Raw genomic sequence first — 27433 nt, forward strand, 5'->3', positions numbered from 1 at the left:
TTGCACACCTGGCTTTCTGGTTTGAATGAGTATAGCCTATTTCATATGCACTTTAACTGCAAGATAACTTGTTGAGGAAAATGCAGTTGCAGACAAACCTAGAGGTTAGAAAAAATAAAATCCAAGATTAGGCAGAAATGTAGCTGTTGAATTCTATGCAACATGACATTTTACAGGCTCGCTCTATTTCTCTCTCCAGCAGTAAGTCTAGAAAGAGCAGTAACAACTTACTGCCAGCTCAAATCGTCTGAACCTTGCCATCTTTCTTAATCTGACAGTCGGGTTAAAAGATAAGAAAGCTTGGGGAGTTATATATCTTCCCAGAAATCTCCCTGTCCTTTCAACACTTTGGGGTCTGCTTTTTATTTTAAGGTCCCACAGGCTGCAAGGCCAGCATGTCCTCACTGCTTTGCAGGGAAGGTGGTGGATCTAAAACTGGAACACAGTGCGTGGTATCTGGGAACCATTACAGCTGAATACTCCAAGGGGATACTAATGACAACCTGGTAAAATGCATATTGAACAGAACTATTAGCTTTCTCTGCAGTACCACTGAGCCAAGGGGGGGGCAGAAGAGCAAAGCAATGGAAAAAACAGCGCTACAGAACTAGAACTATACATAGAATAATGGTAGGATAAGACTCACTTTTATAGTAGTAATACATATGTTCCACTTTGCCTCATAGCCAAAGCTATATATAAAGGAAATTAAGCTCCAGGAAGAAAGTGGTTTCTAGTCCAAAATGAAGCAAAACAGCCTCGTGTGCTGTGAAGGTCTGTCATTAGTCCACTGCAGCAAATGCACAAACCTATATTAGGTCAGTGTAGATTTGACCCACTAACAGTCTGCTTGTGTTCCAGACTGGTGTTCAGTGGTTGTTAAACAGTTCTGGACAACTGTGCAAGACTTGAGTCTGTGACCTTCACTTCTTTTTTTAGAGCTGTGAAAAAGTCAACATCTTGTTCATGTCTTTCTTCAGGTACACAGTGGTCTCATGATCAGTGAGAGCATCCATCTTGTATGTAGTTAACTAACTGTAGCCAGTTGCAACCCAGAACCAAATGTCTGATTTCTGATCAGGCTGTTACAGAAGCTATACAAAGACAATGTACGGCTTCATCTAACTGATGTTAGATGGTGTTCTCTGTTGGTGTTCTCTGTAGGTGGTGACAGCTATCTCTGACTGTTAATGGATGCTATGCCCTCTTACTAGTTTAGCAAGCTGCCACACAAAGAAAGGGAGCGAGTCAGTTAACTGCAAGTGAAGGGTCTGCTGCTGAAGGTGAAACTAAATATCCTCATCCTGTGTCATATGAAGAAATGGTTTTGAAACTGCTTCAACAGCCCAGATCAGTGATCTCCTTCCATCTCATCCCTCTGGGCATTTGGTGTCGGTCAGGTGGTCTTATCCATAAAGTACCCTTAGGTCATTTAAGAGGGTTGCCTCTGTTTAAGAGGATAGTACTTGATGTTGTCCATCTGTAGTTGAAGGTTTGTGCCTTAACTTGGCCAAATGAGCACTCTAATGCTGCTTTTAGATTTCTCAGTAACCAAAAACTATCACATAATAGGTCACATGAACAATATCTTTGTCATCTATGAGCAGGGTAATTCTGTTCCTTTTTGAGTGATAATGGCATGGTCTCGGTTATCTACCATTGCATCACTTCTTGGATACTCTGCAGCAATTCAGTTTACTTGGGCCTTAGGTGCTTTTTAAATTCCTGTTAGCTCACACCACCACTGGTACATGTTATCAGATGCAGCAGTGAGTATGTTGAACCTATTTCTTGCTTTGTCAGATAGCCTCTCCTAGGGTTTCAGATGAGGGTGGTAGATAACTGGACTTCCTCTGGCACCGTGGAAATCCCACAGATTCCAGGTGACTGCAGGAGAGAGAACTTCCTTGAGAGCTGATCCCAGGCTATGCCTTTCCCTCCTGGAACTGAGCAGACCATAATGCACCATCTGCCATATACAAACGCTGTATTGATGATGTTGCATTGTATCATACACAATTCTTACCAGGCAGAGAAGATTTGTAACAGATTTCAGTCGAAGTCCTGTTGGTTAATGTTCAGATATTATGATAATGACTGTGATAGAAGAATTTACTTTAAACAAGACCTCTAACCTTCTCTTTTCTACTGAAACTGGTATTTCTTATACTCCAAAGATAATACTTTGTGAATCTAGCATTCCTATAGCTGTAATGCTCTTAGGAGATTTTTCCTTTGGATTTTTCCACCTTTTCTTTTCTTAGGCTGGAGGAGTTTGAGTAACTAAATCAGGTTCCAAGAATAGTGAAGATTCCAGATGTTTTTAAAGCCAGAAAAAAAATAAGTTTTCAACATTTATTTTTCCTAAGCGTTCCTAATGGTCTTGAATGCAGTACTGTACCATTCAGTTTTCTCTCAAGTTCTGAATTGTTTTCTCTTCCTTACAGAGTCTGGTATGTGTATTTATAGCAATCAGCATTGTCTTTGTGGTCCATTGTTTTGGCGAATAGAAACATTCACTCCGTAAGAAACAAAATAAGATTCTTCCTTTTAGATCATGAAAATGTTCCTAATGTAGCCTTTCCCAACTCTGTATTCCTGAATATGCAGATCAAATGGCAATCCTAAATTTTTTTTCCCCCACATTTCATTTGGAAGTGTTAGAGGACAGGGTATTTTGCAATTCAAAGTTATACTTTGTTTGAGGAACTTAAGCTAATAATTGCAAGATATTTAATCCCATAATGTTTTGCAGCAAATCAGTGTACATTTGTATTTGTATATACATACACATGTGTGCACACACCGTTTTATATATATAAACTTGTATATCTTATTCTTATGTATATATGAAATTTTAGATATATATGAAAGAAAATCTGTAAGGTAAATATTAGTTTCTCCTTATCCTTTCATAAATCATTTCAAGCTTGATGCTCTCACCAGAGATGATAGGTGCTATCTGGACATGTTTTTAGGAAGAACATTTGTATAGGGGCTGGCCATGTGGATGATGGGGGTATGCTGGGAGTTGTGCAAAAGTAGGAGGAAGACAGTGCAGCTTGCTGAAGAAGCTTCCCTGCTTTGTGTAGTGTAATGGTGGATAGCTTTGAGCAGCTGTCTCCTCCCTCCTGCCTGAGCAGCCTGGGTACCTCCTGACCTACCCTTTTGCTTCACGAGTCAGATGCAGTGGCTGTGGCTGCTTGGGGAAGGGCTCTTTTGGTGATTTGATGTGCTTTGGATCAGCTCATGGTATATAAAAAGCTCTCATCGCTGGTGGTCCCATCCATATTTTAGCAAAGGTGGTGGAGTTCACTTTGCATTCCTAAAATCCTGGTGCTAGAGTCTACTGTGCACTCCTCCACTGTTCGCTGAGGTATGTAGCCTACTGTAGTGCAAAAGGGCTGATTCGGGGCTCATAAATGTCATCAAACAGCTGACTGATGCAAGTTTCAAGTTAGGTCTGTCTCCATCAGAAATCTGCTAGTACTCTTAAGCTGTGTTTGAGCACACTTGCAGCTTTACAAGCTACTGTAGAGCCCACGACTTCCTTCAGACCTTGGACGTCTAGGCAGTTGTCATCTTAGCAACCTGTTAGAAAAGGCCTAGGAGGACAAACTAGTTACTAAAGGCATGTGTGATCTGATAGTGTCTCGTACGGGACACCTGGCTATCTGTTCATGGGACTGAACAAGGGAATTTGAGGTAGATAAACAATGGAGTATAATAATAGCTGTCTGCTTCTCCGCCTGAAACTGTCCTCTTCCTTGCACAGCCTGCAGGGTGACTTATGCCTGTCTAATGACCCTGACGTCATGTTGTGGTGTTTTAACTTATGGAGATGACTTGGATGACAATGAAGAAAGCAGCTTGCTGGGGGAAGCTGTTGGGACTCCAGAGAGCTTTTCTGCATCCCAGTACTGGCATCTCTGCATCTGAGGGTGTAATTGTAATCCTCACACTTCATCTTTAGAGCAATAGGGATCCTGCTGGCTGAAAAGCACTACATCAGGATGGAAAGTGTAACAGCACTGAAATTTCATTTAATGGATGGTGTCCATTTCATTCTGTCTGCTGTAGGCACAGTGTTCGTACGTATTCCTTTTAACTGTCCTGTGCAGACTTTCCAGATGCAGGAGTTGTGGCTGTTAGTTGTAATAAATTTTTAGAGCCCTTGTCGTGCATCTGGAGGATTTCTCCGTTTGATATGTCGCACTTTTTCTTTATGGGACCTATAAATAGTTATTAAGCAAGAGTTTTATTAGTCATAACATTAAAAGAGTCACAGCTTTAAACTTTCTGTATCGTAACTGAAAGTGGTTCTGTGCCAATCCCGTTGATTCCTCGAGCGTTTTTGTCCACAGGCTGATCTTGATTGTTCTCACATAGTTCAAAGTCACGTTAAAGCAGGAGCTCCAGCTGGCGAGCGTCAGAACCGAAGCTTTGCTGCTGTTCATCACAGGGTGGATTTCCCCAACTTTAGAATCTAGGTGTCTTCAATATTTTAAAGAAGTGCTGTAGCAGGACAGTGAAGTATATTATTAAAGGACTGTGGGTTTTTTGATAGTTGAAGGGGTAAATATTTTTAAAATGTCTACTGTTTTAAAATAGCGTATCTTAATACTTCAGCTTGTTGAACTTCGGTCTCACTGTACTTTACTGTGGATGTGAACTGTGCTAATTTGGAGGTAGTTTTTGAGAGCCGTGGCTGAAGGTGCAGGTTGCTTGCAGCTGGTAGCGAGGCCGCCGTGCTGGTCGCAGGCGTGCGGGCGCAGGAGTTAACCTGCGACAGGTGGCTGAATTTTGGGCTGGGTAGTTGCAGCGCGTCCCACCTTCCCGCGTGCCCGCGCAGTGTCCTTCGGCTGCCCCAAGGGAGGGGGGATGCCTGGGGAGGCTGTTGTACCGGTGCCATGCGTGTCCCCAGTCACGAGACCGAGCACTGAGTGTGCTCCGTGCAGCTTGCCCTTCGGTGCTGTGGCCGCATGCAGCGCACCACCATCCTGCCTTATCTTTCCAAACTCTTGCGTTGCCTTGCCCTTCCCTATTTAACGTCTTCTGCTTTCCGCCTCAGCAATAGCCGCTTTTAAGTGGCCAGCAGAGCGGCAGGACTCCTCTGTGCACGCTGTCTTGCTGCAAGAGGCCTGGCTCTTTCAGGAATGACTCTTACATGTGTGCTTATAATCCTCGAGACTGCCCATCTAGGGGGTATCAGAGAGAATATAAGCAAGGAAAAAAGGAGCTCTACTTGCTTTCAAGTATGAGTTAGGCGTTTGCTTCAGTTGTTTCTCTTGCTTCCTATTTTTTCTCTTTTTCTCCAAAAGGTTGATTTGCATTGTAGGGCACAGCTTTATGAAGTGCCCCTTTCCCTGAGGTAGCCATCGCACTGTCATTGCCAGAACAAGAGCTGAGGACTTGCAGGTGGAAAATGTTTGCAGGGTAATCTGTCTCTCTAAGGAAAAATTAGGCCAGCTGGGCAAGGAAAAAGGAAAGAAAAAAAAAAAAAAGACAAAAAAGAGAAGGAAATGAATTGAAATTGATAGGCCCCTTGGGAACGGGCTGCACAGCCGCCTGGCCAGCAGTGGAATAAGAAAGTTCATGCAAATGTGTTCCAGCCCTCCCACGTCCCGCTGCTTCCATTGCTCCATCTATATCTTTCCTCCCCCACACTCCACTCGAGCTAAACAGTGCTCTGGAGTGGTGCCTCCTTATTTGCCAAGAGTAAGGTCTGATTCCGGCCTCTTGATGAAATCTCTGCCTCTAGAAAGGTTTTCTTTGCTCCTGAAATCAGGTTCGCGGGTATTTTCTTCATTACTCAGATCTTCAGCATTTTCCTCATTATCAAATTCAGTAATTTGCAATAAAAAATATTTAAAAGTTAATACAATCAGCAGAAGTATAAGATTTTTAGTTGGGATATTCCGAAGAGAAAATGCTGGGGTTTTTATTATTATTTTAACCATATCTGGTTTACAATAGTCATCGCTTCCAACCACAACAAGCTAGTTGGAGGGCAGCATTAGCTGTTGCACTGAATTGGCTTGCCTCTTGTGGATTCACTGAATGATACTTGAATGTGCTGCTTGTCCTCTTTGATTTTTATTTTGATTGGCTTTTTCTTGGAGGAGCACAATAAACCTTTATAGTTATAAGCTAAAATACTGAGGCTTATTCTATATGTTGTTCACAATAATTTTTTGACCATATCAGTAAAAAGCCTATAGTGTTTGCATAAGTCTGTGTTGAATTATCTGCAAGCATTAATTGTATCTTTTAAATAGGATAGTAATGAAAGTGCCACAGGGAAAAATTGATCCTTTCTATAAAATGTTCAATTGTTCTACATTTGCCAAGCAGAAAGCAAGGGAAGTGTGAATTAGAGGGTCTGTGCTCATCCTCGTACAGAATGAGCTTTTTTACTGGCACATGCAGTGCAGAATACATGGTGCTCCTGTGGAGCATGCTTATAATCCAGGTGAGTATCAAACACTTTTAACTAAGTCTCATCTCACACAAATACAAGAATGATCGAGTCCTTTGAAGATTCATGAAACAAAGTCTTGCTCTATTTGAAGGTCCAAGTGCCCCCTTCCCAATGGGAGTGGTGTAGGAACATGGGTGCCGTGCATAGGCTTTTCACCTGACCCTACGAGGTACAGTCTGGCATTAGTCAGAGTTCAAGCCAGTTGTAGTATGTTCATTTGCAATAATCTGTAATTATTGTGTTCTTTTGTATTGTCTAATGGTCACATTTTATCCTGTATCTGAAAGATGATCAGGCTTTATATCAGACCACAAAGTAGACTCTAGATTCATTCTGAGTATAACTGCTGCAGTTTGGTTGTGTTGAACTATTCAGTTCATCTTAATATGGGAGAGAACTGCTTATATACCTGCATCTCCTTCCTTGCTTTTTTTTTCTTCCATATGCTAAAACAAGTAAAGCTGTCTCAAAAGATTGTGATCACACCCTGGACGACTTTCCTAAATTAATTTGTGGCCGCATGTGCTGCGTGTTTTACGCAAGACTTTAAAAGGAGTTTTGCTAAGCCAGTTCTGCATGGTTAGGAAAATGCCACCTTCAAGTTTTCAGCCCATTTCAGTTTTTGCTCCAGTGGGCTCATAAGTCCCCTCTGAGGCAAAGCCTGCTCTGCAAGCCGTGACTCCCGGGAACATGAGAAGGGGCTGGTGAATCTTCCCAGCCGGAGCACCACTAACTTATGTCCCTTTGTCTGTTGCCTTTTCTGCCATGTTTTCTGCTTAGCTTTTTGTATTTTAATCTTTTTGATCTATCTTTCACTCCACTTTCCTTGTCTGCTGGACTCTCATCCTCGCTGTGCCTTTCTGCAAGATCGTCTTTCCTGTTCCCACTTTGAATTCTCCCTAATGCTGCTGCTGCTTTCTCTACCATAGCTCTCCACCGTTTTCCTTCATGATGTGCCTCCTTTTTCCGTATCATCTTGGGAAGCAGCTTCTGCTCTTAGGTTTTGAGCATCTTTCCCTCTTTTCTCCTGTCCTTGCATGGACTGGTGCAACTGTTGAAGTGGGATGTGGGGAGAAAAAAAAAAATACAATATTGGTGTAAATCCTTCAGCATGCCATACAGTTATTAGTTTGTGTTTTACACTCTGTAGCTAGAATTATTGGAAATTCTGACAATATTTGTGTCTTTTTCTTGTTGTAGATGTGTACTTTACCAATAAATGTGCATGCTTCATGCTCTTATTCACCATTATGTCTGCCGTATTTGTCAAACTGAACAATTTAACAAGTGATGAATTAAGCTAAAATCAATAATGTGATCTTATTGCATCTAAAAATGTAGTACCATGTTTAATTATGTTGCTAAAAGTTCCACATAAAATAAATCACACAGTTATTCTGATCTCCTCAACAGCATAGCAATACCCTTCAGTGTAATCTGCGTTCAGGTCTGGGCTCCTTATTTAAGAGAGATGGGTGTATTAAGGACAATTTCAGAAGAGAGGTGCAAAATGGGCTAAAAGCTCTTGGAAAATAAGAACTACCAGGAGACAGTGAGAGTACAGAGCAAATTCTGTGTGGAGGGGAAAATGAGACTCAGGTGAGAAATGGTAGTCCCGTTAATGTACTTCCGAGTGGTGTTAAGAGGATGAAGGTTGGTCCTTAAGGGCAGAGGGGAAGTAGAGGGCTCGTGCTGCAACAAGGGGGAGTAAGAAGAGTAGGGTGAGTGTATTTACAGTACAACTCTTCGGTAATGAAATGGGTTGCAAAGAGAAAATGTATAATTAATGTGCATGGAGAAAGTCATGCCTGAACTAGGTAGTATCTTTTGAGGCATTAGCAACATGATTTAATGATACTTTCTACGAAGTGGGAGCTGAGAATCAGTAAAGCATGTTATGTTGCTTTCAAACCACCCCCTTCCCTCCTATATGATTCAGTGCATTTGATTTAAAAGGGAAATTGTGTTTCAAAATGTGGGAACGTGTGAAATTCTTTCCTTCAAGAACTATGCACTTGGTTGTAAAAGGGAAGAATTTGTGCTTATCCAGCTGAAAGGCCCCTCCGATGTTTCTCTGCGCTGTAGCCTTTTCCGAGTCCAAACAGTTGTAGTAATTCTGTTGTTGTTCTTTTCTCTGCAGGCTTGTAAATATTATAGTTCCCAGTGGCACATCGTGAACTACAAATATGAACAGTATTCAGGAGATTTTCGACATTTACCACAGTAAGACCTAGCTTAAGTTCTTTTTTTTTTTATTTTTCCTCTTAGGTTTGTGTCATTTTGCTGAGCTGTGTCCATATTTGCACTTTCTTGTGTCTTGTATGCTCTGCTTGTTTTACCGTATTTATAGTGGCTTGCATTTTTAAAAAGGGGAAGAAAAGGTCCTTCAGCAAAAGTTCAAGACTCTGCAGAATTCACTAGTATCAACAAACTCGTTTAGTGCTGATTCAAATTTTAACAGTGTATTTGCGTATTCAAAGCACAGTTGATACAGGAAAGCTGGTTTTCTGTTTTCCTTAATAATGCATAAATGTCACCTTTATCTGGGATTAATTCTCCTTTTAGTTGCCTTGTATAACAGAGGAGTGAGATTTCACTTAAGGATTTATTAGCTGTGCAGTACAGAAGAATCGGGGCCCATGTGTGCAGCATGCACTGGTACAGCACTAGTGATGCAAGGATGCAGCAAGGTGCCGGTGCCTGTGCAGGCATTCGTCCTGTCTGTGCTTGGAGGCCATGTAAAGGCGCTGAGGGGAGAGGACTCTCCTCGACTTGAGCGGGAGGAAATGAGGAATTTGGTGTTCTTTCCTTCATGCAGGGGTTTCTACCCATACTCCCTTTTCTGGGTGGGAACGTGTACTCTGAGGACTGTTTTGCAGAGCAGTTAGTGAAATCACAGGATGCCAAAATGAGCAGTGTTACCACCTCCTTTCTTGGAATTCAAGTCATTAAAATCATGATACTAAATGCAAAAGATTGCTATGTGTCTATAACACCAACTACAGGAATGAGTGCTCCAGACCTAAGTTGGAGTAAGAATGGAAACTGGTACTAAGCCATTGTTGCAGGAATTGATAAACTGATTCTTATGGTCCCTTTAGATGCTGTGTTCAGTGGGTTTTGTCTGTAAGCCTTCTCTCAGATCTGCCGCTCCTCTCATTTGTCAGTGTTTTCATGAACAGTGGATATGGTAATACAAAAAGCCATTAAAAGCAGTTTTGCTAATTGTTTTAGAAAATAATGCATTAGTGCTCAAGAACATTTGCAGCACAGCATTTTTTTCCATTTAACCTAAAGCATCTTCGTTCTTATGAAATATGCATTTGATAGACATGGTTGCATTACTCTGCGCAAAAGTATGTTTCAGACAGCTATGTACATCCTCTTCTGTGAAGGTTATTTTAATATGATGACTTTGCTTTCATGAGTTCATGCTCCACAGATATTATGGTGTCTCGGATGTTCCTTCCCTAGCCCCGCACGTAAGGGATCATAACTGAACATCTTATTTACATTATCAGAGCACAGCACTCAGGGATGTTTTGAATGCAGCATTATTTGCTGCTCCAGAAGTAAACTTACAGCAAGAGTGTCTGTTTTGCTTGCTGAAAGTTGCTATGGCTTTTGCGCTTAACATGCCTTAAACAAAGCTGGTTTAGAGTCTGCCTAACTTCATGAAGTTTTTGGATGAGCATTAAGCATGTAGTTTTGCATCATGAAAAAGGTGCAGCGTTTAAAATGCCCCATCCTACTGCAGCCAAAGTGCTCTTCTTGCCCAATGCTGTGCTGATCTTTCTCGGGGGGGGGCTTCACATGTGGAAATGCGTGAACTGGAGCTCGGCAGCCTTCAGCAGCCTTGAAAGGACTTCATCCTCGCTCATACGTGAGGACAGGCAGTGTTTCACGCTGTCATACACCATGCTGATTAATAGCAATTAATTCAGATGTCTGAATTTGCTTTCTGAATACTGATCCTTTTGATGGGGAAGTGGTTGCAATTTGGCACAAAAACACATGGAGCGGGCGTTGGGAACTGAACCTGTCCACAGTGTAATCCCCCTGAATTCGGGTCCCTAACACCAGGAAGGGCTCAGTGTGCAGCAGCACAGCCAGAATGTTTAGCAGTTGCTTTAGTTTATTTCTAAGTGTGTTCCTCCTCAGAAATTTTTCTTCAGATCTTTCTACCCCTTAAATTCCCCTCTCTGAGCTCTCACTACCTCTTTTTCGCTGTTTTTCGTGCTCTGCTCTGGTGTGCTCTTGCTTTTTGAGCAAGACAAGGAGTGGAGGAAGCACAGCGCTCGCTTAGTGTGTGTGCTGTGGTGGCAGTGTGTGTGGGAACAGAAAGAGTCACTAGCAAAGTTTTTGCTGTCATTTATAGAGTGACAATCTGCAACATTTGGTAAATATTTCAGGGCTGCTCTCTTGGAATTCTCCATTTCTCTGTGGGTCGGCAGAGGCAGCAGGCAGCGAAAAAGAGTACACCAAATAAACGTGATTGATTTTATTGCGTTTTATCTGCCTGCCTGAAAGGATTTCCACCCAAGAGGAGGACAGGAGAAACTTCCTCTAAGGAGAATGGCACGGAGGGTTTGAGTGGGTGAGCGTTTCGCGGGCGGTCAGCGAGGCAGCACTTCTGCAGGGGGTCCGCCTGGCTCCCTGGAGATAGTGCTGGTGGTGCTGCGGACTTGCACCTTGGATCGGCAGGCTTTTTTAAAATGTGCAAATAGGGGTATTTTGCTGGTGGCTGCAGATGTAGAACATGATAACTTACTGGAGCTTTGACGTGAGGCAGCCTGAATTCATTCAGGGGACTGGTTTGTAGAGAGAGAATTCATAATACCTGTAAAATGCTGAAGAAACTCCTTTACAAAACCCGTTTCTCATGACGTAGACTTTTGCTCTCCTGTCCCAAGCTACTCACAGTGCGTCTCCTCCTTAGCTTGCCTGCTCTGCCACCCGCAGTGTCAGTGGCCCAGTCTGTGCCATCTCGGAGCTGCTCCGAGAGGCCAGGAGGATTTCCTGCCTTCTAGGAAACGCAGTGTGCAGGGGGGATTCTTAGGAATTTTGCTTGGTTATATTGGAAAACCTCTAATGGGTTTCCATGACAAAAATTAACTTTTACGGATGCCATATATGTCAGTTGATTGCAAAGGTTCCTCTTAGCCAAACTAACTAGTTGATTATGTTAAATAAACACTGAAAACGGAACAAACTAAAGCAGAATAAAAGATTCTTGTCTTCTCTTGCCTGCACACATTTCGCTCTCCTGGCTTTCCTGGAGTGCTGGCTTCAGTTATGGTAGGGCACCAAAGTCACAATAAAACTGATTTTAAAACAGAGAAGGCAAAGGGGAAGTCGGCACTGCAAAAAAGCAAGAGAGACCATTTTTCATTTTCTATTCATTCATACGCAAGGCATAGATTAGGAAGATTAAAGGAAAAAGTAATTAGAGGCGTTTCATGTCATGTGCTAGTGTGGGCTGAAGTTAGCTAACTTTAGAGAAGAGCCTTGCTTATGGGGTATGGTTTCTAAACTCCTGCTTGCGTCGGCTTCCTTCTACAGGACAGAGTGCTGCTGCGTTCCTTCCTTTGAAGTCTGGCTAAAGGAAAACTAGATTCTCTCAATATCTGTCTTCCTAATAAATAATGCAGTTTAACATAACTTTTGTAGGCTTTCACTTGATAGTTAAAAGTTTTCAAGATGAGATTTATAATCTCCAAGAATCTGAAAACAATTTTAATGCTTTTCAGGCCACAGAAAAAATCTGGGATTTGTCCATTTTAAAATATCTTTTAAATTCTATTTTCTGTATTTGGCTGTTAAAGTTTAATTCTGCAACTTGGTACTTCAGACCTCAGTGCAATTACTTACGTGCTTAAAGTTAGGCAAATGCTTAAGTGCTTTGCTTTTTTGTATTCAGTGCTGGGTAGCAGTCTACAATATGAAGCTGTTATGTGGCACTGCATCAAAAAGACATCTGTGTATTTTTATAATTCACTTTAAGACTTTTTTTGTATATAAAAAAAATCTTGAAATATTGAAGAACTGTAGAAGCCTTTAGCAAAAAGTTCTAATTTTTTTCTTGGTTAGAAGAAGCTTACAGTTTGCCCTCACTCATTTGACAGCCTTAAATGAGATATCTCTTTGGGAACTGTTTGGTTTTGTTGCCTCTCTGTGTCATGGAAGAGTAGAGAAAAGAACAAGCAACGATCTTATCTTGGGTTTAGGACTGTTACAGCTTCATATTATTGGCAAACAAGGTATGTGCGTTTGAGATAAAAGCTGTCTTTGGAAGCTGTAATGATTTTTTTTAAAGGACCTAATAGAATCACAGCAGTAGGGATGGGATATTGAAGATGTCTTGGGAAGTCGGGATGGTTGTATCCCAGGTGCATTAAATGAATAGTCTATTGCCAATTATATAAAAAAACAAAAACCAAACAAACAAAAAAGCATGTTTTTCCTCTCCTGGCAGGAATGAATGTAGACCAGAGAAACTGCCTTCACATTCCTTTGAAGTTGATCATGAAGATGTGGATAAAGATGAGGTGTGTATTCTGTTGGGGGGGGGGTTTGGTTGGTTGTTTTGTTTTGTCATCCTCTCCCCTCCCCTCCCCCCCCCCGAGAAGGGTTATTTATTGCTTTTACATCAAATGAAGAGTAATAATGGAAGCTTGTTATCGCCTCTAAAATATGTCACATTTTAAATAACTGAATTTAATGGAACAGCTTTGTCTCTTATGTCATCACGTGCACAGCAGGAATGTTAATAAAGCCTTATTTCAAAAGGAATGCAAGGATGATTATTTGTTGTCAAGCAGATATTCACATGTTATGGTTTTCTTTCACCTTAGAATTCAAAAAGCAAGTCAATGCAATATTAATCATATCTTTTGTACAGGATACAACATCCCACTCATCTTCAAAAGGTGGCGGCGGTGGTGGTGGAGGAGGAGGATTAGCAGCAGGAGTTTTCAAGTCTGGTTGGCTTTATAAAGGGAACTTTAACAGCACTGTAAACAATAGCATTACTGTTCGGGTAAGGGGATAGCGTTATTCTGTCTTCAATTTAGATTGTGCCCCACCAAGGCATACTTGTTTGCCATTGTCATTTAGCTTTTTAAATCTCAAATTATGCTTGATAATATTACCTTAAATGTTCGTAAAATAATGTTACAATTGTCTGCAAAATAGTGCGGTTGCATTGCACTTTGCAGTGGCTTATTATTTAAACCCTGTCTGTGAATAAAGTGTCTGAAAAAAATTTTCAGTGCAACAATTGTGGTTCGTTCTTTCCTCACTTCAGTCGTTCAAAAAGCGCTACTTCCAGCTGACACAGTTGTCGGATAACTCATACATTATGAATTTTTATAAAGATGAAAAAATATCAAAGGAGCCCAAGGGATGTATTTTCTTGGATTCCTGTACAGGAGTTGTACAGGTAAGTTTCATTTTATTTCATTCTGTTGTTTTGATGTCAGATAAACTTAAATGAGAATTCCTGAAGACACACATAAGAACATGTACGTGGATCAGAGAGTGGTCTTCTCCGTTGCATGAGATGAGAGCACCGTTGCTTTTGCTCTTTAAGTTAGTGAGATCTCAGACTGGCAGGTTACAATACCTCAGCTGAATTATGATAGCAGATCACGTGTACACTCTTTGCCCATGGCAAACATGAGGAAAAAATATCATAGAAAGTTTCTTTTCATTGGAATTATTTTTTTTAGTTTTTACCTTATGCATATTAAGGATTAATAGCGTGATTGCTGTGGGTTAGAGAGATGCAGGTTACAAAGCATCAGCTATTGAGCAGTGGTAAGTCAATGTAGTATTGAAGTCCTGAGTTTAGATCGTTTAGATTATTCAATAGACTCCTTGAAGGCTATCACATCCAGAGGTGATAGTCTTAAAAGCAGCAGGTATGACAGAGCCTTATTGTTTATGCAGTTTAGAAAAATAAATAGCCAGATACATCCAACTTTGCTTCCTAAGGTTGGATTCTTAACTTTTTTTCCCTTCTTGCTGCTTTTCCTCTGTTCTTACTATTTTTTTTTTTAAAGCAATATGTTATCTTAAATAATATGCTGCTTTGGTTGATCTAGCACAATGTTTCAGTTCGCTTTTATTTCCTCCTATATTTTGTTCTTTACTTCTCAGCTAGTTAAGATTGATAACATCCCACAGACTAGCTCAGACTGATTTGGAAGTTGCTTTGAAAGAATCGTTTCAGCTAATGCAAGGCAAGACCCTTGATAAACACTAGCCTTTCTTGATCAGAAAGTCTCCCTTTCCCCTGAAACAAGGCCTTTGAAGCAACAATAATCAGTAAGAGGAATTCACTTTGCAAACAAATGTTTGCTGAAAGCCCCTGCAGAACCTGATTCCCGTGATTGCACCCTGGGAAGTACCCAGCTGTAGGGGATGTCCATTTCCCCTGTGTAGTTTAAAGGATGTTTCTCGTTTCAAACAGATGTGAGAGAAGGTAGAGGCAAATGCAGAGGACAGTGGTGTTTGCCTGTGTCGGTCCGTTGGCTTGAAAGTACCTAACGGCTAGCCTGGGAGTGTGGGAGAAGGCCCAGAGGAGATTCTGGTACAGAAGTCCTCTTTAGGAGTGTCTGAAGTCTGCAGTCAGTCTTGCACAGAGGTTTGGGCTTTGTGTCTGCAATGATTGTCAGTATAGCAGAGGCAGTATGTTCCGGGCAGCTGGAGAGATCCTGGCCCTCCTGCTAAAGGATTGCTATTGCTACTGCTACCTGACTCTGTGCGGTTAGTCCTGCTTGCCGGTAGTGTGTGCTTTCTTTTAAGATAGGCCTTAGCCAAATCCCAGTTAAGCTCTGAATGTCCCTGTAATGTGGTTTTAGATACAGATTGAATAGTAGCCCAGAGGGTGTCTGTTCTTCAGTGATGTTTCTGATGCAAATCTATAGTAGCAAAAACGTCTTAATTTCAAGATTTCTGGGTTTTTTGGCTGTCCTCTGACAAAAATGGCTCAAGAAACCTTTGAAATCATCCTCCTGAACTTTGACAGCTGCCTTCTAAATCTCCAGCATCCCTGCAAACTGTCCAGAACTGTTGGAACTGTAACTTCACCTCTCATCTGCCACCAGATCCTAGTTTTCTTGATTGCCCTTTTGATTGGCATTCAAAAGGTTATAAATGTATTTTATATATACGTATTGTATAAATGTCTTCACTAGCAAGAAATGAGAGTCTTAAAGGGGTAATAGTCCCAGGAGCGTCAGCTATTAGTCTCTATTACTTACAAAATGTGATGAGTTTAGAATCATAGGGCTGAAAGACAAAACACTGCTTAGAGTTGTTGCCATAAATAGGGAGGATTGGAGCCATAAAATCTGCAGAAAGAGTCTGATAAAACTGAAAGCTTGAAGGAAGACTGTGATGTGAAATGTTCTGCTTTCACTAGTTTTGTACTACTATAAACCATTTGACTCTGGATGAATGACTTCTGAGCTCCTGTCTGATAGAGGTTGAGTGTCTAAATTGCGATAAACATCCTGGAGAAAACAACTCCAGATGAAATAAAAAAATACCTCCAAAACAATTCTGTTATTTTGGAAGAATGACCCTGCAGGCATTAGACTTAGCCTGATGTTTCATTTATAGCTTATCCACAGTTGTTTGTTTTGTTTGGTTTTTTTTTTCTGAATCTGGTATTATTTCCTTCTGGAAGAAATCTTAAATTCGAAATTAAGTGTTGAAGATTACAAGAGCCAACCTCAAGGTCCGCATACCATATGGAAAGGGTTATAGAGAAGCAAATTGAGAAAGGGCACATTTTTTTCCTATTAACTGATCAGGAGGAAAATAGTTGGCTTTAGATTTGAAACAAAGACTTTGCTGTAGATCTCGTCTTCTTGCCAAAAGTCTGAAGTGCAGATGGAAAAGTGGATATTGAAGTTTTCCTGCCCTAATGTTCTTAAGATTCAGCACGTGAGATGCATTGCTCTTAGATAATGTCTAATAGTATTACATTACCTGATATAAAGATCTTGGCCATGTCTATAAATGGAAGTACATAATATAGACAAGACATGCATTCATTTTAATGCTCTTTGTACTCTTTCAGAAGAGAAATTGAAAAGGTAGCATTTTTCTTTATAGATTATGCATAAATTGATATATATAACCCATTTATACAAAGAATCTACCTTCAGGAGTTTTGAACAAGCAGTGGCCTAAGGTTCGTAGCATATTTCTCTTCAATATTTAACCCTTGGTCAAGCCATTGTGGTTCACCAGTACAAACAGGTTTCACTGGAATTTTAGTCACTGTTTTACATTAATTTGAATGTATACAGTGATTAGAGGACCTGTAAATTTCGCTGTGATCAAGCATATTTTCAGACACCCAAGAATGAATTGCTGCAAAACCCAGCCATATTCTTACACTAGTCTAGTAACTTATAGTAGCTTGGGTGAACTAAAATTTATGTATGCAATAGAATATTCACTTCAATGAAATACTTTATGGAAATGCAGACTTAAACAACAACAACAACAAAAACAGTCCTAAATCAGTTTGGAAAGTTGAAATTCACTGATTCAGTTGACCAGAATAGCTCCAAAACCAGATGTGTTCAGCACTACTGATTTCTAGGCTGGATCGTGGAAGCGTAATATAAAGACTGGAGCAAGCAACTAATAACAGATTTGGGTAGGAATCTTTTTAAATTATCTGTATTTTTGGGAAAAAATGTACATGGAACTTTATTCTCAGTGTCTTGTTCTGTCTCTTCACTGCTAATCCAACTTGATTTTTACCTCTCTTTCTTGTACACAAAAGATGATACTGCTATGATCTGACTATGTAAATTATTGATATAGGGCTATATTTCTCTGTATTGGGATACAATTATGGTATGTAGATGTAGAGGATACCGTTGCCATATTATTTAAGTCTGCTAATTAAGAAGAATGACTTAGTGAAATGGCCACTTATAGGAGGGGTGAACTCTTGGGTTCATCAGCGTCCCTTCAAGGTTAGATGTGTCAACAATGTCTTAATTTTACTTGATTACAATTTTCTGGAATATTGAAAATAAAATTGTGGCACCAATGTCCGTAATCAATGGTTGTATAATTTCGATTAAGTAAAAGGGGGTAAGACGCATGAGTGTTCTTTGAAATCTAAGCAGGGAGGACAGACAATTGATGTAACTGCTTCTGTAAGACTACCACAGAAAAAACTTTGATAAATTTGAGGAATGAAGCATATGATATTAGAAAATCGCATCACTTCATCTAATTTTATTGAGCCCTTTCCCTAAGGATCTGCTGATTTTCATGACAGAATTTGATGGATTAACGATCTACTGCAGGTAAAACATAGTGTTATAGAACAGAACTGAATCTATTGCCAGTATACTGGGAATTGATTCTAATTCTATACTTTCGAAGGATAGAATTGCAATGACTGAGTAGTAGTATATCTCACCTTTTCTATGCTACAAAGAATTATTGAAATTGCTGTAGTCATTTTTAAATCATTCTAACAATTCAAGGTGACAATACCTATCAGAATTGTCCACTCTAATCCTTTCATGCAGAGGAATTTGTACCCTTCCAGTCTTTTGGAGAGACTTGCTGGTTAACTTCTATTTCAAGTTTAGGCTTAAATTATCTGGAAGCTATTTCAGAAAAGTAAACACATAGTATATGTATGTTCCTCTCTCATTTTCCTGCCTCCATTCTTCAGAATAAAGTTGTATTGACATTTTCACATCCTAATCACAATATTTCTAACTTCGTTAGTTGCTCTGGAATTAAGTTAGCTTCAGGTAGCTTGTTAGTAGCATCTATAAATATCTTGAAATAGAAGACTGTATAAATTGTTCATATTTAGTTCCTTTGACCTATTTGCACCCAAGCTCAGCAGTCAGGAGTGGGACACTCTAACCTCGTGTTGACTTGTTTGCTTGCCTTCTAGATTGAATCTGGTGAAGTTCGTCCTGTTCCAAATGAGCAAATATGCATATTACTTAGCACTGCCTTGTATCTTTTCTTATGTCTGGCACGCTGATTAGACTTGAGCTTTAAGGGTGTTCTCTCCAGACAACCATAAACCATGTAGCAATACTCATTTCATATATAGTACTTTCACCTTCAGAGGTCTTTCATGATTCCACCTGGGAGGTATTCCCTACCATAGTTTCAAGTGTTACTGTCCACAGCCTTAGGTGTTCCGTGGTTAGAAGTTTTCAGATGCACAAAGACTCAGGTTGACATAAATTTGCATTAATATCCCACTATTTGGATTTTCTTTAAAGCCAGTGAATTTTGCTTGAATTTTAGTTTTAAGGATCAACCATATAAAAGCCCATCTTATGGATGCCTTTTTCAGTACGTTCTTATGATAAGTTCTGGTGTTTATTTTTCTTTTGTTACAACAGAATAACAGGCTTAGGAAACATGCCTTTGAGCTGAAAATGAATGACCTCACATACTTTGTGCTGGCAGCTGAAAATGAGCAGGATATGGATGACTGGATTTTCACTCTCAACAAAATCCTGCAAATAAATCCAGAGGGGACCATTCAGGAGAGGAAAAGTGCAGATCTCACTGATCTGAAACTTGGTAAGAGTTAATAACCTTGCATGGCTTTTCAAATCAAATGCAAAAAATTGAACCTTCAGATTTCACTATTGAATCATTTTAACTGCCTGAGTCTCTAATGGATTCTGCGCCTATTGATTTCTGACGAAGCAGCACCAGTCTTTTGGCAGTCCCTTCACAATGTTGGTTAACTCCCCACAGATCATTTTCAAAAGACTGTGGGGGAGGTTAAACTGCTCCCAGTAAAGTTAGTGGGAATGATGTGGCTGTGCTTTGCATATGTAACTCTTTTCCAAATACAATTCTCTCTGTTGGAGATCTTGCTGGTACTTCGTGTATTACTGTCTTGAGAGTCTGAAGGCTTTAAAGAGTTTTCTCCTGGAGAGGTCAGATCAGTTCTTTTTTCCAGCATTTTGTTTTCTTTAAGCATCTGGAGCTAATTAAAAAAAAAAAAAAATAGCAGCTGTGGCATATTGCTCTTTTAGTGGAAGCTTACTGACTTTTCATTTCTTGCTTTTGTCAGTTTGTGTATTAATGTGCTTTTGTTTTGGAAGGAAGATTTGGGTGCTCTGTTGCACTGTATTCTTCATGTGGCAGTAACTCATCCCTTCACAGAATAAATCTGTGTTTAGTTGGGATGAGCCCCAGCTAAAATCCCAGGACTGAATATACTTGAAACTGTAATATGGATTTGAACTGCTTCTACTCTGAACTGAATCGAAGCTTTGCATCCACATACACCTGAACCTTGGGGAAATTTTAGAGGCAATTCGAGGCTTTAGTCTGTTTACTATAAAGTCTGATTTTGAAAGGGTAGGATGCTCTTTCATATAGCCAAAGATGTTTGTATGATTTGGAGGCACAAGAGACTTGTACTTCAGAATCAGAGAAGTACTTTTTAAATTCCCACCCATAAGGGATATTAACAAAGAAGAATGTGCATAAAAGGTCAAAGACACAAGGCTAACAGAAAACAGAAGTCTTTACTGGTGAATACCCTGATAACTAGCAACAGGAACGTGCTATGGAGTTAACATATCAAAAGGCACGATGCTTCCTTGGCAGAAGAGCCCTAAATGGATGTAATTACTTATTTCACATTGGGCTGAACTACCTCGTGGAAACAGAGTGGTCCCTGGTGAGAGAGTGTAAGAGCCAAATAAAGGGGTTGCTCTGTAGTCCTGTTGTCTCGATCCATAGATTTGCAGCCCTCAGAGCTGAGGCTAGATGTCTTCCCTTCCCAAAGACTGGGTAAGCCCCCGTTGGCCTCCTTGACTTTGCTGAAGGGTGAACCCTTTGCTGGGAGTCTGGAGTCTGTGGGTTGGAATAAATTCTCGGTGTTGCCTCAGGAGAGACTGGGAGAGCAAAGAAAGGCGTCTTTGTTGTGGGCATGGATATTTGTCATGAATGTGCCAGGCATTTCACTGAATAGACAGAGACGGGCCCCTTGTTGGGAAAGCTTAAATGGAGACAGAGTAGAGTTATAGTGAGCACCGGTGGGAGATGAGCCTGAGGAGGACAGAGGGTTACATTAGTATTTCTTACATTTTATAGCTTGATGATGATAAAAGAGATTAAAAAAAATAGAATGAGGATTGATATTTAAGACTGTATGGTAACAGCAAGTATAATAAAAACATTTGAGTCGTTGTTTTCTTTTCAAGACCCTGCAGAAGTTTCAGTGAATTATGATGGCCCTCAAGAAGAGACTGATTCTTCAGAGAACGCCTTGCACCCGGACTTCGCAAAAGTAATGGATGTTATGTTTTTTTCTTTACAAGCTTAGTGTGAAGTGCTGCCTACGACTGGATTATTATTAATAGCACAGCCCATGTTAGACATATGACAAATGATAGGAATCATTCTCTTTTTGAACAGCTGATGACTTTGTTTAAAGAAGAAAAGCTTCACCAGAAATAACTCTAAGGTGTAAAGGAAGTAGGTGCTCCCTACAGCAATTTGATTTAGACCAGTGAAGTCAGCAAGTTGAAGCCCTGTAGTTTTCTGTGAAATATTTACTCTTTTTAACTGTACTTAGCAGCCTTTGGCCCTTAGAGAGCCAAGATTTCCTGTGTGGCGTGCAGTATTTCAAGGAAACGAGCTGTGAACTGGTCACCACCCTCTCTAGTTTCATTGAAAGATGCATGTTGTATCAGAGGGAAGTGTGTTGTCTTCTGGATCTCAAACTTCTTCATGTAGATGAGATAATTGTAGAAGATGTTAAGAAACTTTTTGATGAAAAGCTGGGTTGGAAATGTTTCAATGCTCTTTCTTAAATGAATGTATGATCTGCTTGTAATCCTGTCACTGAGCTACTTTCTATATATAGAGCCAGATGTTGTCTGAGGATGTTACTCCCAGTGACTTGAGGCAAATGAGGGCAGAATTTGGTCTGTGTTATATTGGAGATTGTATTCATGTTTATGAAACAGTTATTCAGAATTAAAAAAAAAAAAAAAAAAAACACACCAGGTAAAATGTAACTGAGTTCATGTGTTAAGAACAGCAGTAATATCCGATTATCTCATCTATGGATTGAGTCATTGCTGGAAATGGTTTAGTTAATGAAGATATCTCAAAAGGGTAATTGGCAGATCAGACTAGTAGTAGTCTGACAGTAGTCTGATCTACTGGTGGCCTGAAAGGCTAAAATAGGTGTTCTGCAAATTTTGTTATGCCTGTACAGCGCTTTAATTCTCCTTCTTCCTCTTTGCTGCCTAACCCTGGCTGCAGCAGGGATCTGCGGCCTGTCCCTAACCCGTGACATCCTGTCTGCCTAAACCCTATGCCAGGGACGTGTCAGGACCTGCTTGTGCATGCCGGCCCATGGGTGGGGGTGGTTGGGACGTGAATATAGAGCTCTGGGTCTTGCTGTGCTGCTACTCCTGTTACTTACTGTGTGTCAGCAATGTCATGCCACTGTGAAAAGCCCGAAGCGTGAACGTGACAGGTGAGCAAGAGCCGAGCCTGAACATCTCTGCTGAAGTTTGTGCTCAGTCTGGGATGACCAGGGAAGCTGTGGGCACCTTGAATAGTTCAAACATTGAAAATAGTGAAAGATTAGGAAAAATGACCCGCAAAGGAATTGGAGCCATTTAGATTAGGAACAAGAGTTTTAGAGAGAGCATGAGGGGTTTGTAAAGGGAAAGGAATGTGTAGGGTGTACTTTATGTGGAAAAAAATATATTCAAGTTAGACATAAAAACAAACTTTTAAATGACAGGGTAGGGAAGCACTGGATTGCCTGGGAAAGTTGTTAAGTTGGTTTTATCAGGGGACTTATTATCAACTTAGGCACATGACTGGCAGAAATAAAATTATTGTGGCTGGTCCTCCATTGTGGGAAAGGGATGAATGAGGAGATGACTCCCAGCTTTATGTTTATGTGCAGTTCTGTAACCTGCATGATTCTGCCCATCTCTAAGACTGAGCTACACATTTCTGCCCCCCACTTTTTGCCTTCCCCCAACAAAAGTGTTTTTGGGGGTTGGGGGGGAAGCTTCCCCACTTGTGAATCCCCAAAATATTTTGGGTGCAGTGATCCACCATTTTGACATCTTACGCAGTGGATTCTTTAATAACATATGTGAACTTGAATTAATCAATCACCTTTTTTATTTTATTTATTTATTCATTCTACAGTATAACACAGTAACAGAAAGTATAACACAGGCTGAAAATCCCTGGCTCCCAAGCATATACCCTTCAGAAAATATTCGAAGGCACTATAGGATAACTTGCAGAAACAAGAAGTGTTGTTACAAGTGAAACATTGATCATTCATTTAAAGGTTTAACAACTGTGTCTGCATTTCTTTCCATATGCTGAAAACTAATTTGTTATCTGTCACCACAGTATATCACAGAAACAGAAGAAACAGTGAAAGCCTCTCGAAATGCAGAGCGACTAAATCTGTTCTCCTTGGATCCTGATATAGCTGTAAGTGGAAAATTCTGTTTTCAATTTCTTGGAAGTTTTAAAACACAGGTGGCCCAAGCGCAGTAGGCTAGCTAGAGCCCAGCGTGGTTCGGAGCCCAGCAAGCAGCTGGGTATGCCCAAGACTTCCACTCGATGCCGATTTCACTTGTGCCCACAGGACTGTAATAGTCAAGTGAAAGGTAGACTCTTTCAGCTTGGAAGTGGAAACACGAATCTGTCTCTGATCTGTAGAGGTTTATGTATAGACTTGACCCATAGCTGATCCATAGCTAAACTTTGAGTCCTTAAAACAGACTGAAAATCTCACAGGAACAGTACTGCCCCTTGGTTTGAAAACATTTTTAGAACAGTGTTTTAATTGGATTTAAGAACAGAAATGGGAATGAATGTGAAAACAGTGGGAGGAATAATTTGAAAAGGCTATCTATGTGAAAAAGCTTAGCTGAAAGTTTAGGAATTGCAGGTTGCTTTTTATTTTATCTTCAGCTTGCTTGTCGTGTAGTCGTAGAATTCAGGAGTCGAAGATTGTTACTGCTTGCAGTGAATGTATATTTATCAGTGATCTAATTAGAAAACTGTATTTACTTGAAAAGGAGATTACGAGAAAAGTTGGGATCAGTATATTCAAACTTGAACCTGTGGTCAGATCTGCTGTAGCAGTGCTATCAAAAAACATTAATTAAGCTGAAGTACTGGCACATTGTATAAGTATGTGGGAAGGAGGGCAAAGGTGTGAATTGTATTCCAAAGATGTGATGGTATAGTCCATAAACTTGAGGCTATTGCATCTAGATCAGGAAATTATAGCTAAAATTTCAAATACAGTAAGTAAGGGAAAAAAGTCAAGGTTCTGCACTGAAATTGTAGGAAACCTAACTTGGACTCCTCGTTCTGCCTCTGACACTGTGTGTCCTCAGGCAATCTTTTTGCTTCACTTCCGAATGTGTAAATTAGGAATGACACTCATTTACTCTGGTAATGTGAACGTATCAGTAGTGGTTTTACGAGTTTTTTCAAGGAATGATAGTAAACATCCCTTAAAAGTTTACTTAGTTTTGGATTACCTTGCTTTTTCCATGTACAGCTAGCTAATCACCAACTTATTTGTTTCAGTCTTTGAATCCTCAGAAGAAGGAGTTTCCAGGGACGTGTCCGGTGATCAAGCCATTTGAGGAAAAGGCTGCAAAGAGGATCCTGATAACTTGCAAATCCCTCAGTTTGAATCTCCAGGCCTGTGTTACTGAAAATGAAAATGATCCTCCGACCAATGTAAGCTTTGTCCATTTTCCTGTGTGTTTTTTCTTCCTTTCCCTCTAGAAGGGACTTCTGAGCACATGCTGCTCTCTGTTTGGTAGAGCAAGGTAAAATGAAAGCTGCATCATGCACATGTACTGCGTTGCCTCCTCATCCTCTGCCCAGCCACTTGGAATGAATAATGAAACTGAGGAACCTTTCAACAAACATTTTCAAGCTCATTTAGATTGCAGACTTTTAGCTACAGTTGAATGAGGAATTAAAGATATTAAGATCCTTGAGGATGTAATTGCTGTAAGAAGAACAAGTTTAAACTGCTAAGACTTATGTAGGGACACCACTGAATATCAGCTGCTGGTGCTGCTTTTTATTTTTTTGGTTACTGGAAAGACCAAGGGTCAGGAAGATTAAATTATAGAAGAGAAGGCAAAATAGAAAGGATTGGCTGCTTCCTCTGGTAGGAAAACCCAAATAAAAATAGGACAAGGCAGAAAGTTTTGCTTATTCTTACTTTTAAAAAGGTGGGGGTGGGGGAGCAGGGAAAAGCAAATTGTTCCCCTCTGTGCACAACTTTTAGTTTCCCTCTGAAGCAGGGGAGTTTAGAGTATTTTGACTAAGTTAGTGTCCTGACAATTCAACTTTAATGCATTACATATAAGGCATTGATCTCTCTCTCTCTCTCTCTCTCTTTTTTTTTTTTTTTTTTTTTCTCATTTAAAGATGACCTCTATAGTGACTGCATATTCAGCATGATGCGCTCAATACTTTTTTGGCAGACTGGAATAACTCTTTAATGAAGTCATGATAACTGTACCAAGGGCATACAGCAGTTCATTACAGAGGCTGAAAAAGCATAGACTACTGTACCTGCTTTGCATTGTTCCTTATCTACATAATTTTAGGATTCTGATTTCCAGATAGCTCAGAAGTTGTCATCACTAGTTGGTTATTATTTTGTGACTGATTTGTCTCATCAGAACTGTGGAGGCCATCTGGAGTTTACTTACAGTCATAGGACTTTAATTTGCTGGTAATATGAGATAGGATAAGTGGGTAATGTCAGAGCTGTTCGAATGTCCTTGGTTTCCTGGGACAATGGAACATGCGTTTCCCGCAGAATAATGCACCCACACGCGTTCATTCGTACCAGTAAGCGTTTTTCACCTCCTTACCTTTGTCATCTTTGTCAGATTTCTGATGATCCCTGGAAAGCCCTTCTTCACCATTAAAAAATCTTAAAAATTTTTCTGTGACGTATTTCTCTGTGGCTACATTCAGTTACATTTGTCACAAACAAGCATTAGAGTATCTGCATATTTCTTCTTCGAGTGAGTTAGCTGTCAATTACTGCTCTGGCTCAGTGTTGAACTATTTGTAAAAGCCCCTAAAATCACATGGTTAAAAACTTACTTCAGGGGGTGGGTGAGTTTTGGGGGGGGATTGTTTGTTTTCGGAATCTTAGAATTTGTAAACAATCCTTGTTTGCTCTTTTTTTCTAGTTGCTCAGATGTAATAAAAGCTAGGGTTTAAACCTTTTGCTCTCGGTTATGGCTATGGTTTGTTTCTGGTGTTTTCTTCCAGGTAGAGCCTTTCTTTGTGAGCGTGGCGTTGTATGATGTCAGGGATGGCAGGAAGATCTCTGCTGATTTTCATGTGGATTTGAACCACACGCTTGTTAGACAGATGATTTCAGGTTCCTCGTTTTCATTAGAAAATGGCACTGTTGAAAATACAGACTCAAATGAAACGGAAGAACCACAGGTCAAAGGGTTCCCAGAAGAGTGGTTGAAGTATCCAAAGCAGGTATTCCGTATGTGACTTGTAAGACTTATTTTTGTTCAGTAGTTGTTATATTCAAGAACGTTCTTTCTTTTTAATGTATCAGTGGTACTTGCTTACACATACTTGATTTTGAATTCCCTGGGTGCATTTTAAATTGGTTTGCAGTCACAACTTTTAGAGTTGGTGTCTCTTATTTGGAGAAACCCACTCATGGCTCTTGTGCTCTTTGGGTTCGCTCACCGACAACTCCCAAACCAGCCAAACAAAATTCTAACTTAAAACCTCATGTAGATGCTGCATTAATCTCAAAGCACCTCCACATTCTTGCAGTTATTGTAACCCTTGCCCTTCGTTCTCCTTACGTTACCTTCTCCTCCATGTTATTCCCCCGAGTTGTAGCTGATTTAGGCCAGTGTTTAAGGATTCTTCAAGAGAAAAGGTGTATTAGCTTAGGTGTTGCTAACAGGGTCATACTGCTTCTTGACTTGAGCTAATATTTTTGCAAGGTACTGTGTGTGGACAAGCTTACTTCACTAGTGCAAAGATTGGGGGGGGGGTTGTTTTTTGTTTGGTTTGTTTGTTTTTTCTTCCCCTAGCGCTCTCGAATACGTAGATATGTGCCAAGTGCTCTTCTGAATTTGGTTTGTTAGATTTTTCATCAACAAAGAACATTGGCAGTATTTAATTTCTCCAGTATTCCTATATGCTTTTTAACTGTCTCTTACTTTCTCTCTTATTCACAGGCTCTTTTCTCCATAAGTAATCCCCATTCTGACATTGTATTAGTGGCAAAAATAGAAAAGGTGCTTACAGGAAACATTGCCAGCAGTGCTGAACCTTACATTAAAAATCCTGATTCTTTTAAGGTAAGGTAACAGGAACATCAATTCCTTCTTTTTTATTTTCACCTCACTGGAAGTTGAATGCATGGCAAACTGTGCTCGCACATCTTACCAATTTGTAGTTAACACTGCAAGCTCACCTGACCACCTCTAAGATGACAAATGTTCAAACGCCATTAACTTCAGTAAAATAAAATCCTTGCATGCAGTGATCAACTACAAAATGGTAGTTGATGTTTTCATTCAGTTTGACTGAATGCGATAGCACTTTGATTGCAGTGTATGAATCCATCTGTGGTGCGTCCCTAATGCTAATTATACCTTAGGAAAGTGAAATTCTCTTTCAGCAATCCTTTAGAAGCTACGAGTTCGTGCACTTTGTATAGGAGCAAAGCTGGGGTAGGCACCTACCTGTTCCTGTCTCAAAGCAAGCAGTGTATTTACATTAGGTTACAACAAGCTGGAATAATAATTGTAACTAATGTAGTTCTGACTGGCAGGATGCTGGAGGGGTTTCATTCATCAGCAGGTCTGTGATGCCTTTGCCCATCCCAGAACC

General features: G+C 40.2%; 1 protein-coding gene across 10 annotated transcripts in view; it reads left to right on the forward strand.

Annotated features, from left to right (window-relative positions):
• DOCK10 (dedicator of cytokinesis 10) overlaps positions 1 to 27433 on the forward strand; it is a 168916-nt gene that overhangs the window by 73673 nt on the left and 67810 nt on the right. For all 10 annotated transcript variants that reach the window (XM_026109667.2, XM_064516907.1, XM_026109660.2 and 7 more), the window contains exons 4-13: positions 8622 to 8704; positions 12957 to 13029; positions 13383 to 13520; positions 13788 to 13922; positions 18895 to 19078; positions 20722 to 20807; positions 22913 to 22996; positions 24110 to 24265; positions 25832 to 26053; positions 26776 to 26898. In XM_026109667.2, coding sequence (XP_025965452.2) covers positions 8622 to 8704; positions 12957 to 13029; positions 13383 to 13520; positions 13788 to 13922; positions 18895 to 19078; positions 20722 to 20807; positions 22913 to 22996; positions 24110 to 24265; positions 25832 to 26053; positions 26776 to 26898 — 1284 coding nt within the window. The remainder of the gene's footprint in view (positions 1 to 8621; positions 8705 to 12956; positions 13030 to 13382; positions 13521 to 13787; positions 13923 to 18894; positions 19079 to 20721; positions 20808 to 22912; positions 22997 to 24109; positions 24266 to 25831; positions 26054 to 26775; positions 26899 to 27433) is intronic.

Source organism: Dromaius novaehollandiae, chromosome 9, assembly GCF_036370855.1.
Source record: "Dromaius novaehollandiae isolate bDroNov1 chromosome 9, bDroNov1.hap1, whole genome shotgun sequence".
Taxonomy (NCBI): domain Eukaryota; kingdom Metazoa; phylum Chordata; class Aves; order Casuariiformes; family Dromaiidae; genus Dromaius; species Dromaius novaehollandiae.